The sequence below is a fragment of the Pan paniscus genome, chromosome 7 (assembly GCF_029289425.2).
Source record: "Pan paniscus chromosome 7, NHGRI_mPanPan1-v2.0_pri, whole genome shotgun sequence".
Lineage (NCBI taxonomy): Eukaryota > Metazoa > Chordata > Mammalia > Primates > Hominidae > Pan > Pan paniscus.
Genome location: NC_073256.2, coordinates 119,563,623 through 119,577,345, shown reverse-complemented (window position 1 = coordinate 119,577,345; position 13,723 = coordinate 119,563,623). Strand labels below are relative to the sequence as shown.

At 34.0% G+C, this 13,723-nt stretch overlaps 1 protein-coding gene across 3 annotated transcripts in view; it reads left to right on the top strand.

The window, feature by feature from the left end:
- The window catches only part of RRM2B (ribonucleotide reductase regulatory TP53 inducible subunit M2B), a 39,497-nt gene extending 26,237 nt beyond the window's left edge, over positions 1-13,260 (top strand). For all 3 annotated transcript variants that reach the window (XM_014345982.4, XM_034966448.3, XM_063606458.1), the window contains exons 7-9: positions 3,598-3,702; positions 4,869-4,982; positions 9,477-13,260. In XM_014345982.4, the coding sequence (XP_014201468.3) occupies positions 3,598-3,702; positions 4,869-4,982; positions 9,477-9,629 (372 nt within the window). In that variant the 3' untranslated portion in view covers positions 9,630-13,260. The remainder of the gene's footprint in view (positions 1-3,597; positions 3,703-4,868; positions 4,983-9,476) is intronic.
- Positions 13,261-13,723: the final 463 nt, after the last annotated feature.

Sequence of the window (13,723 nt, the reverse complement as noted above, 5' to 3'; positions counted from 1 at the left end):
GGTGAAATTGGCCACTCTTTCCTTTATGTATCCATTTGAAACCTGAACCTGTCCATGTCTTGGAGTCCATAGCATGTATTGTACTTCTTTCTCTCTTCTGCTAGACTTTAAGCTCCTTAGTGCAGGGACTTTGTTTTATTTATCTTTCTGTTCTCAATGTTTTGGCTATTATAGCCATTCAGTTAACATTTATTGCCTACACTAATCCTTAACTTCTCTGAACCTTGGTTTCTTCAACTATAAAACTTAACCGTTTTGTTAGAATGCAATGAAATAGTGTATGTGAAAGTATTTTTTTAAATGCCATAAAATGCTTCATATAATTACTTTTTGCTTTTTCATATCTTTAAATTTTTAATAACTTTTATTAGAAATGTCATATAGGATTGTTATAGAGAATTGAGAGAATAAAAAAATTAATCTCAACACAGAGAGAACTACATTTACTGTTTTGTTGAAGTATTTCTTTATAGACTTTTTCTACATTTAATTCTATGTAGATATATAAACATATTTTAATCGTTCATGTATTTAGGAGTTGAGATGTTCTTTTTCCACTTGGCAAAATACTGCAATCATTTTTCTGTGGCATTAAGCACCTTTTGAAAATAGTAGTTTTGTTAAATATATAATCTAATGAATGAGTCATTTATTTGACTTTTATAATTAGAAATTTAGATTATTTCCAGGTTTTTTGTTTTACTATAGTATAAAATGAATACCTTTACATATATATAAGCTTTGTCCTCCCTTTATATTATTTTCCTAAGCTTGATCACAAAAAGTAGAATTACTAAGTTATAAAGCATTCATACATACTTACTTGCAGATTTTTTTTCCAGTAATTTTATAACAATTTTCAGCCCCATCTAGCAACGTATGAACATTTTCTACCATACTCTCACCAGAATTTAGATTAATTTGCTAAATGCTTGGCAAATTTGATAGGGGTAATTGGTATCTCATTGGTTTTATTTGCATTGTTTAATTATTACTTAGATTGAACACTTTTTTCATAATGATATTAGTGATTTGTATTTCTTCTGTAGTTGCCTACTTTTATCTTTTGCCTTTATTACTGGTGCAATATTAACATTTTTCTTATTTAACTCTGAGTGCTCTCACTATTTTAAGGTTATTTCTTCAGTAGTCTATTATCCTTAAAGGAAGGGGTCATGCTTGCTTGTTCATTGGTTTATTCCCAATGTACAGTGACTGATTGGGTCCTTTCAACAAGTACACATTTATAGCATTTGTTATATTTATAGCACAAATATAATACAAAATACAAATTTGCTTATATTTATTTCACATATTTTCCCAATTTATCCTTTGCTTTTTAATTTTTGTTCTTTTAACATACAAAACCTTAAATTTTATGTAATCCACTTCCAGAGATAAATTAATTACACATATTTTTTTCTTGGTTTTTTAACCTTTAAGTCTGTAATGCAATTGGAATTTGTAAAGTAGGATTTAGCATAAATATAATAAAGAATATGTTAGAATTTAATTTTATTTTAAACACTCTTGGGAAGTTTTTCCAATTTGCCTTGTTAAGTAATCCATCATCCTTTCTTCATTGACTTGCGCTGTCTTCTTTATTATCTATTAAGGTTTTATTAGACTAAAATCGGTTTCATGGCTATTTTTTCTTCCTTATTGACCTATCAGATTTTATTCTATAACAAACCATTTTAATTATTATAGTTTCATATATTTCAATAATTTGTTGGATAAATATTGAAACTTTTCTTTTGAAAGTGTTCTTACAAGATTCTGTCCGTTTATTCTATTCTTTTTTTTTTGAGACAGGGTCTTTCTCTGTCACCCAGGCTGAGTGCAAGTGGTATGATCCTGGCTCACTGTAGCTTTGACCTCCTGGGCTCAAGCAGTCCTCCCACCTCGGCCTCCTTAAGTAGCTGGAACTACATGCATGTACCACCACATCCAGTTAATTAAAAAAGTTTTGTAGACACAGGGTCTCACTGTGTTGCCCAGGCTGGTCTGGAACTCCTGGGTTCAAGTGATTTCCCACCTTGGCCTCCCAAAGTGCTGGGATTACAGGCATGAGCCCCCGTGCCCAGCCTTCCAGATTAACTTTTGAATTAAAAACAATCCTATTTAGGTACTTGACCTCTGTGCCCGCTTGGGACTCTTTGAAGTCTACTTTCCTTTCTTTTCTGCTCTAAAGCCTTTTAAAATAAATTACAAACACACACACACCAATTCCATTGGGATTTTGATTGGTATTGCTTTCTGTAATAAGTTACCTGTCAGTTTTCATCAACACTTTAACATCTTTCAGCCTTGATGGTAATTTCTTCTTTCTTCCTTTTTTTTTTTTTTGAAACAGTGTCACTGTCACCCAGGCTGGAGTGCAGTGGCGTGATCTCAGCTCACTGCAGCCTTGACCTCCCAGGTTCAAGCAATCTTCCTGCTTCAGCCTCCTGAGTAGCTGGGACTACAGGCATGCACCACCATGCCTGACTAATTTTTGTATTTTTTGTAGAGATGGGGTTTTGCCAGGTTGCCCAGGCTGGTCTCGAATTCCTGAACTCAAGGAATCTGCCCACCTTAGCCTCCCAAAGTGCTGTATTACAGACATGAGCCACCATGCCCGGCCTGGGAATTCCATCTTTCTATATCCGACCTCTCTCTTTTTTCATGTTGAATTTTTGAAATTTTCTTTTTTTTTTTTTAAAATATTTAGCTCTATACTATCTATTCTGTGTTTTGGAGTCCTGATTATTGTAGGTTGACTCTCCTTCACCTATTCTCCAATTACTTAAGATTCTATTGCATTTGTATAACCATACTTGGGTATTTCACAAGTTTGTTTTCATTTTTGGTTGAGTTATCTGTAAGATCATATCTGCTTTGTATGGCTTCAGGTGATATTCATCATTGTTCAGTTTCCATTTTCTTATTTATTGGTATTTTTTATTTACTTCTATTTATTTATTTATTATTTTTTTTATTTTTTATTTTTTTTTGTAGAGATTGGGTTTTGCCATGTTGCCCAGGCTGGTCTTGAACTCCTGGACTCAAGCAGTCTGCCCACCTTGACCTCCCAAAGTGCTGAGATTACAGGCATGAGCCACCGAGCCCCATCTCAGTTTCCATTTTCATTAGAACTGAATTCATTTTTATCTTGAGCCTTTCTTATTTAATTATAAATGTTGTATTTTTGAAATCTGAGTTTTATCTGTTATTTAAATACTACTCATTATTTTTCAATCATTCCTTAATTATTTTTGAAATTTAAAAATTAATGAATTTTCATTTCAGGCTTTCTTGCTTTATTTTCCTTTCCAAAATGCTTTTATTTGCAGATTTTGTTTGTTCATAAATTAATTTTTCTATAATGTTGATGAACTAAGATTTGCTGGCATTGAAAATTTTTATTATAGGTTATTGTATTGGCATTTAATGAGATTTGAAGGAAGGAAGTTCCTAGTCCTATTAACCCCTCTTCCATTTTCCAAAAGTTCTGTGTTATATTCCTAGAACCACTTTATACAATGCTTGACCCATCACCATATGCAAATAGCTGATTAAAAGTTATTTGACAATGACATTTTTCTTCCCTTTTAGGGACTTCACTGTGACTTTGCTTGCCTGATGTTCCAATACTTAGTAAATAAGCCTTCAGAAGAAAGGGTCAGGGAGATCATTGTTGATGCTGTCAAAATTGAGCAGGTAAACCGGGAAGTTTGTGTAATTAACACATCTCTCTTTCTCTGATGTTTGTACCACTATTATATTGACTCATAAGAAATTTTGTAGGTCAATAAAAATACCAGCAATTTTATTCTGGTCAGCCTGACAATACCAATACATGATATATTACAATTATTATGTCAGTTTACAATTTGCTTTAGTAAGTCAGTCTTTATTATATATTAAGGTTTTATGTATACTAAAACCTGTTTCAGGGCTATTTTTCTGTCTTATTGATCTCTGTCAAATTTTATGCCATGATCAGCTAATTATAGTAGCTTTGTATTTTTACATTTTTAGTGACTGGAGAGCAGTGATGATTTTTTATTTGTTTTGTATTTTTAATAACGTAGCAAGGTACCTAGCTTGAAGCATACACAAATTTTTATAGAATGAATAAGTAAGTTAATGAAAAGTAACAATTAAGTTAGGGTATGTACGGATTTCTTACTAGAAAGAGCTAGATGCGCTACTTAGGATGTGTTTTTATCATTCTGAAATTGCTTTTGTTTTGGTAACACTGCGTAGTTTAACAGGCGTAGTTTGTATATTGAAAGAGGAAAAAGGCATAACAGGCACTTTGGTATCTTTAATCATTTTGAGAACTAAATCCAAGTGGTTAATATATTTTTATTTTTCCTCTATTAACACTTTACCACTGTATAGTCTTTCAGTATGGTTGGAGCTATTTTATCTCCCAGCCCCCAAATCTGTTTGTTTCTTTTTTCTCATTTTTTTTTGTTAATTGAGTTTTTCTTTCTTTCCCAGCTCCCTTCCATAGTCATGTTCTTCATGATGATCATCTTTGAATCTTTTTCCAGATATTTTAGAACAAAGTATCTTTTTTTTCTATTGAGAAAGCATACGAATCCGAGTCTTATATCTGCTACTTCAAGAAATCCAGTAATTTGGTAGTTCGTTTCCATTTATTTTGGCTCTTCGAAAACATGAAAAAATGTGAATAGTTAATACCCCAAATGTTTTTAAACATACGGACATCATTTGCCACGTTGAAAGAATTTATCCTAATATACTTTCCTTGGACAAAATCAGTCTTAGAAATAAAACGAAAGTCCTCTTTCTATTTGGAAAATATATATTTATAGTTTTGTTTGTACTTTATTCTGTTTTTGTTTTCATCCCAGGAGTTTTTAACAGAAGCCTTGCCAGTTGGCCTCATTGGAATGAATTGCATTTTGATGAAACAGTACATTGAGTTTGTAGCTGACAGATTACTTGTGGAACTTGGATTCTCAAAGGTAATGTGTTTAAAAATGTGTTACTACTAGTTAAAATATTATAGGAAAGCAAGGACCCTAAAATATATTTTACTGAAAGCATTTGTAACATACTATTCTATTTTTTAAATGTCAATGACAGAGACTTGTTTCGTATGAACAAGGTTTTGCAAAATCCTTTGAAATTTAAAATTAATAACTGAAGTAGGAGGCTGGTAAAATATTAGAACTAATAAGCTCAATAAATTATTTTGCAATAATTGCAGCTGTATATTTAATAGGATTATTTTCAAGGAGTTAGGTTTAATATGCATATATATATTCACCCTCATATAAATCGCCATGTGTCTATATTGTGGTTTGGGAGTTAATACTTTTAAATAGGGAATAGTTATTAGGAAGACATTAACTGTCATAATATAACTCTTTGAACAGAGTTATTCAAGTTATTTTTGTCATTTATCAGAGATAATGTACCTGAATTTCATCAGTGCGGTTTTCCCATTACTTAAGACATGGAGCCTGCAGCCACACTATCTGGGTTTGAATCCTGGTTCCACCACTTTCTAGCTGTGTGACCTTTGGCAGGTTGCTTAACTATCTCAGTTTCCTCATCTATAAAATAGAGATAGTAATAATATTTACTACAAAGGATTGTTGATGAGTTGATACACTTAAAGCACTTAAAATAATATTAGACACATAATAAACTCACACTAGATGGTCACTTTGTACTTAAGTGAAACACAGAAATTCGCTATGTACTATACCATGGTAATTAGAAATACAGATTTTGATTTCTTGTCATGAAAATGTAAGTTCAAATTGTCTTTAATGAGAATCCTTATGAAATCTATGATGCTGTGGTAATCATTACCTATCTTGCTAATGTTGTATTAGCAGATATAGCAGAATTATATTCTGATAACCACCCAGGTACTTAATGAAAAAGTCAAGTGGGGCGTAGGTTTTTTTGGTAAGATAAACTACATTTTAACATTTTAGTTGCAAGATCCTCTCTGTGTTTACTAATTAATGAGAAATCAAGAGTATAACTATATTAATATAATCTCTTAAACTTATAAACTATGTATATTAAAAGAAATTGTGTTTGTTCATAACTTTTACCAATATTTTTGTTATTAGAAAATGAATTTGCTTATTTAAGCCTTACAGTGAATTCGCTATTCTTTAACCCATTACCATATCCTCACATCCACACGTTCATGTTCTGCTGCTTATTAGAAAACTGCTGAACCTTGGGTCTAATTTTCCTTTTGGGAACTTGCTAACTGTAGGTATGTAAAACATGCCACCTCCTGCAGGAGAAGATCTAAACACAATGTAAAACTTTGTTTTTCCACAGGCTTCAAAATATCTGAGTAAATTCTAAAAAGCAGAAATTATAGAGGCCTTAGATTTTTAATGCAATGAAAGTAGAAACTGATTTAAAAATTGCCAAAAAGTTTAATTTACTTAGAGATTAAAAATATATCCGTTAGGCCAGGTGCGGTGGCTCACACCTCTAATCCCAGAACTCTGGGAGGCTGAGGTGGAAGAATCACTTGAGTCTAGGAGTTTGAGACCAGCCTAGGCAACATGGCGAAATCCTACAAAAAATTAGCCAGGCCTGGTGGCATGCCTGTAGTCCCAGTTACTTGGGAGGCTGAGCTGGGAGGATCACTTGAGCCTGGGAGGCAGTGGTTGCAGTGAGCTGAGATTGTGCCATGGCACTCCAGCCTGAGCAACAGAGTGAGACCCTTTCTCTCTCGCTCTCTCTTTCTCTCTCTCTCTGCATATACATGTATCTCCTTTAAAATGAGATTTAAAATGAAAATAAAAATTAATTGAAAATATAAAGTAAATGACAATATGATTACTATGTATCAAAACTTGTAGGAGCTGGGCCTTGTGGCTGACTCCTATAATCCCAGCACTTCGGAGGCCAAGGCAGGAGGATTGCTTGACCCCAGGAGTTCCACACTAGTTTCAGCAATATAGCAAGACCCTATCTCTACAAATAAAAATAATAATGAGGCTGGGCGCAGTGGCTCATGCCTGTAATCCCAACGTTTTGGGAAGCTGAGGCAGGTGGATCACCTGAGGTCAGGAGTTCAAGACCAGCCTGGCCAACATGGTGAAACCCTGTCTCTACTAAAAATGCAACAATTAGCTGGGCATGGTGGTGGGTGCCTGTAATCCTAGCTACTCGGGAGACTGAGGCGAGAGAATAGCTTGAACCCAGGAGGCAGAGGTTGCAGTGAGCCGAGATTGTGCCATTGCACTCCAGCCTGGGCAAAAAGACCGAAACTCTGTGTCAAAAAAAAAAAAAAAAAACAAAAACCCACCAAAAACAAGCCACTTAATTTTTGGTCTTGGTTACTTTGTCCATGCCATGAATGACTTAGATCTAATTTTTTGAAAAGTCTTCAGTTCTAAAATCTAGTGAGTCTATGGCTATTGGTTCAGTGCCCTTTCACTGTATCTTGCTGTATATTACAGCTCCAATATTCCCTCACTTTTTACACACAATTTCTGATGGAGAATTTCATAGAATTTCACTCAGCCACACCCAGCATATGAGTTTTTGGAAAAAAGATACATAAATATTTAAAGTTTTATTTGAAGATTAAGTCACATAGCATGCAATTCACCCATTTAAAATGTACAATTCAATAGTTTTTAGTGTAGTCACAGAGTTGTACAACCATCATAACAACCTATTTTAGAACATTTTTATCACCCCATAAAGAAACTCTGTCCCTATTAGCAGTCAGTCACTCCTCTTTCCTCCCCTTACCCACCTTGCCTTAGGCAACCACTAATCTAATTTTTGTGTCTGTAGATTTGCCTATTCTGCATCTGTAGATTTGCCTATTCTGCATATTCTATTTCATACAAATGGAATCATATAATATGTGGCCTTTTGTGGTTCTCTTCTTTCCTTAGTGTGTTTTCATGGTGCATTCATGTTGTAGCATGTATCAGTGCTTTATTCCTTTATATGACCAAATAATATTCCACTGTATGGATATACCAAATTTTATTTATCCATTCGATGGACATTTAAATTGTTTCCTCTTTTGATCTATTGTGAATAATGCTACTATGAACGTTCATTTACAGATTTTTGTGTGGACATGTTTTCATATCTCTTAAGTATACACCTGGGAGTGAAATTGCTGGATCATATGGTAACTCCATGTTTAATCATTAGAAGAACTACCAGACTGTTTCTAAAGCAGCTGCACAATTTTATATTCCCACCCTGTATGAGGGTTCCAATTTCTCCACATCCGCACCAACACTTATTACCTGTTTTTTAAATAGCCATCCGAGTAGGTGTGAAGTGGTATCTCATTGTGATCTTGATTTGCCTGTCTCTAATGGATAAGGATGCTGAGCATCTTTTCATTTTGTATATCTTCTTTAAAGAAGTATCAGTTTGTCTATTTAGACACTCTGCCCATATTTAAAATTGGGTTACTTGAATATATGTTTATCTGTGGTGTTCATATTTTTTGCTGGGATACTCCTAAATTGAGAAATCCTCTTTTGTTACTCCTTGTGAATCACTGAAATATCCCACAGTTTCCATCAAGCTGTATCTCCAAGTCTGCTTCTTGAATTCTTTTTTTTTTTTTTTTTTTTTGAGATGGAGTCTTACTCTGTTGCCCAGGCTACAGTGCAATGGCGTGATCTCGGCTCACTGCAACCTCTGCCTCTCAGGTTCAAGCAATTCTCCTGCCTCAGCCTCCTGAGTAGCTTGGATTGCAGGCACCTGCTACCACGCCCAGCTAATTTTTGTACTTTTAGTAGAGACAGGGTTTCACCGTGTCAGTCAGGCTGGTCTCAAACTCCTGACTTCAGGTGATCCCACCTACCTCGGCCTCCCAAAGTGCTGAGATTACAGGCATGAGCCACCATGCTCGGCCTTGTTTCTTGAATTCTGAAGCAGTAAAAAAGCTTCTTGTTAGCATAGTCCGCCTTTTTGTTTGGAGACATCTAGTCACTATGGATAACATTTATTCTGTCTTCCCTGATCATGTTCCCTTAATGACAACTTGTTGAGTATCTGTTCTCTTATAAATTAAGAAACATATTTAGAACCACAGTAGATTGTTGCTAATTTAACATTTTATAGTATCATGTATGTGTGACTAATAGTAATATCTATGAAAAATGCTCATGGTGTATTGGATATCTCAAGCTGTGAGAATATTTTCAATTGGTTAGTATTAAATATTTCAATTCCTGAAATAGTTGTTTTTTTTTTCTATTTATTAGAATACCAGAGATGCTAGTACAGTTTCTTGAGGAGATTAGTGGTTGATCTTGGGTCATCTTAAAATTTGTCAGCCTTGAGTACCTCCAGGGTCTTAGGGGAATGATGTGATCTTGTAGCTGACTAGACAGGTTTTGAGAAACCTGACCTCTGTTTTGGTCATCTTTGCTCTTATTGTGGATGTAATTTGATCTCTTCAGAATGTCTAATAATATTTCTTTCCTTTTTAGGTTTTTCAGGCAGAAAATCCTTTTGATTTTATGGAAAACATTTCTTTAGAAGGAAAAACAAATTTCTTTGAGAAACGAGTTTCAGATTATCAGCGTTTTGCAGTTATGGCAGAAACCACAGATAACGTCTTCACCTTGGATGCAGATTTTTAAAAAACCTCTCGTTTTAAAACTCTATAAACTTGTCATTGGTAAATAGTAGTCTATTTTCCTCTGCTTAAAAAAAAATTTTAAGTATATCCTTTAAAAGACTGGGGGTTTGCTCAAAAGGAAATCCAAAACCTATTCTAAACAATTTGCATTTATGTAATTTTCCTGTTTAACAACAAGAGTGTGACCTAAATGCTTTTGTCTTGTCACTGAAATAAAAGATGGCATTATGTGGTTAAGAGCATGGGGCGAGGGGTCAGACATGAGTTTAAGGTTCTGCCCTTACTCCAGTGTGTGACCCTTGGCAAGTCAGTTAATCTTGGTAAACCTCAGTGTACTTATCTTTAAAATGGGAGTAATAGTAGGTCCTAAATTCATAGAGTGGATATCAGGATTAGGATGCAAAAATAAATGCTTAACCAACACTACTACTGTTAGCACCACTACTAATTATCATTCATTGATAATATTAATTGCAATGATGTTGTAATAAAATACTCTCATTTCCTTAAAGTAATTGTGATTCTAGGTCCTAGGATCTAGAATTAGATCTTTGTATTTTTAATGCTTAGGGGAAGAATATAAGTATCTCCTTAAAAAGAACATAATTCTCATTCATGCAAGAATAAGTTCTTTGAATTCCTTAGTATGTAGTAAAGAAAATTTAGTGTTAGTTGCTTTGGGAAGCCTACTTAGGGAGTGGTAACCAGGAGGTTATCATGGTAGTTGACCTTGTAAGAAAAATGATTCTTCTTCAGAAATTAAAAACATAACTATTGCCAGATTTAGCTCTGGAATGTTTAGAATCAGGCTAGAATAGCATTTTCCAAAGAATATTCTAAGAGCTATTAGCTCCTCTAGATATTTTGTTGTGGGGGGAAAAGGGGATTCTGTGGTCAGATGAGTTTGGGAAATGCTGAACACTTCATTCTTCTTTAGCAAGTACAGTCAGTACATCAAAGACTGAGCAGTTCAGTGGTACATAAATTTATCTCGCCCTGCGTATTCCCAGCATACTTAACACAGATGTTTTTTACCTGTTAACATCTCACCCAGCTAGTGTTCCTCAGAACAAAGATTGGAAAAAGCTGGCCGAGAACCATTTATACATAGAGGAAGGGCTTATGGACTGAGAAAGGGAGAACATGGTAGGGATTATTGAATCATTTCAAATTTATACCAGCCTGAATAGTGTACCAGCAATTGACTTAGGCTGTGTTTCTTTATGGTTTTAAAACTCTTGGGCTGTTATAAGAGATAGTTCTTTTAATGTGACTATGCTACATGATAGCCAATGGTGAGGGAAAAGGAGGTTTCTCTAGAAGAGTCTGATGAAAGGCCGGGAACCAAGGTTTTTGAGAAGTCTGCCCCTATTTATTTTTAGTAAGTATCAAGAGGTAGCCTGAGCCTAGTTAGAGTTAGACCTGTCTTTGGATGAAGAAGTCTTAATATTGAAATACTGAATTTTTAATACATTATTATTTGGTATTCTGTATACCCCTTCAAGCAGTTGTTTCCCATTCCCAACAAACTGTACTTTATACAATTCTGGATGCTAAAACTTAGAGATTTTCTCTTTGCATAAATTTTGGCTCCATTCTTTCCGTAACAGTCTAATCAAAACTGGGAGTTCTCAAGTGAATGCAAAAGGAGCAGGCCATAACTTTATTTGTTAGAGACACTGTCAGAAACTTGAGATCTTTTGGCCTATGATAATACCATTAATTTTTGCATTGCTTCACAGTTTGCCAAGTGTTTTTACATCATCTCATTTGATCTCAAAACAGCTTGACAGAGCAACTGTTATTGAAATATTACAGATGGAAAGAATGAGGCTCAGGGAAGTTAAATGACTTGGCCAAGATCTGCTCATCGTCACTGTCTGTACAGTATTTTTTTTTAGAGGTTGTAATGTCTCAGATTTAGTCCTTTACCATCTATGTTGATTTGCTTTTGTCTATTTCCTCATTAATTGAATATACTTTAAATATATATATTAAAGTATCAAAATATAGAGAGACATTTGAACTGTATTCAGGTAATATGTTTAAAGATATTTATATATTGCCATACAAAAACTTAACATTTAAAACTGATAATATCTGTAATGACATCAGAATGAAAGAAAAAAAATTGTACAGTGTATATTCCTTTGTTTTGAATCCAAATCTTTTTCATAGGTAATGACAGATGCCTTAATGTGAAGCTTATTTATAATAGCAATAAACCTAACTGGATTTGGATGAAGAAGTCTTAATACTGACATACTGGATTTTTAATGCACTGGTTTGTTATTTGGTATTCTATCTCTTTTTCCAGGCCTCCAGGTTGCACATTTATTTATTATGTTCAATACTTTGGTTCTTAGTTCTTAAAGAATCAAGAAGTTGTGTAATGTTTTAAAAATATTATCTTGCAGATAAAAAAATTAAGAGTGTGTTTACAACTGTTTTCTCTTTTTTACAGCACATGTATTTAAATCATTGCTATAATAAAGTTAAGTTCACTAGGAATATAAAAACTTGTAGTTCTATGATAGATTGCATTTATTAAAAATGTTTCATTGTAGCACATAGAAATATGGCCAGGAAGGACTTGAGAAGACAGTTTGATCCATTGCTTTTAGACAGGACTGGGTTTTGCTGTCCAGTTATAGACAATAATAGTTTTTCTTACAACTAAGCTGGCCCCAGCCTTGTCTTGATATTAATACATGAAATTTTTATAATTGTCTCATTGTCTCATTTAGAAACATCCATATTTTTCTGCTTTTTCTATTGCCATTTTGTATTTGTGCATGAATTGATTATTGAGAAAATGTAGCAGTTTGCATATTTAAAAATTAATCATTTTGCATTTTACATTTAAATATGCTAACATCACTGTCATAGAATCCCCAAATTTCATTTGTAGATATTGAACTAAGGGCTAATGTCAGGAGCTGATTTTTAATGATAAAGCTGCAGATGGGCTAAATAAAAGCCAAATTAATCCTACAATCAGGTATTATATTTTTAAACCAAGTTGAGTGAATTGGTAGTGGACTTGGGAAATCTTCCCAAGCAGAATCTGGATGAATGGCACAGAATTGAAATCTCTTTGTTTCCCACCATTTCCCTTTAAGTGCTCTGCTCCTTTGTAAAAAGTTAAAGATTTGAAAGAGAATCTGATATTCCCGAGGCATTAGGAAGAAAGGATTTAATCCCTTCAATTTGGGGCTTAATCTTGTTAAAGAAAATGTAAGTGAAGATGGAAGGCTGGAGAGAATGATTGCTTTTTGTACAGTTAAATAAGGTCACAATATTCTTACATACTTTGTTTTACAACTGTGTTTTCATTTTTTCAAATGTCTGGTCATTTAGCAAAGTTATTTACTATTTACTGTGTACATAGAAAGCTTTATTATGTGTGGTGTATCTAAATTTTTTTTGCTGAAATACATTATGGTCAATCAAGCCAAGCCTGCATGTACAGAATTTGGTTTTTTTTCAAATAAATTAGTTGTTTTCTTATTTTTTTGGCTTAGTATGTTGAAATAAACTATTGTAGCTTCATCATTTTGTACATTTCCTTTTTGAGGAAGGTTTCTTTATAAGTGCAAGGGCTACCCTAATAAAGGAATGTATATACTTACTATTTGTGTCTGCAGATAAATACATACTTGTTTGTTCAACTATCGCCCCAACCATAGTTTTTACATTAAATGAGACCCCCAGTTCTCTCACCTGTCTTTCTCCCAATCCATAAGCCTCTCTTCATGTCTTTGTTTCCAGCTGAGATTCCACAAACATCATATTACTAGCAGTAGCACTCATACCAGTACCCTCAACTCTGTCCCTTATCTGCTTTTTACCATACATAGAAAAATTTGGAAAAATCCCCAAGTCTGTTTTGAATGAAACAACTTAGTTTTTACAGTATTTGCACCCCAGCAGCCAAATGCTGCTAGAGAAGAAGTCATACAACAAGGCAATTGGATTCTCTACGAATTCATGATTACCCTATCTCAGTACTATCTGGTAATCCTACTACAATTTCCTGGTAAACTTGACCTCCACTGTGCACAATTGCTTTTTCACACCTCCTCTCTCTACCTC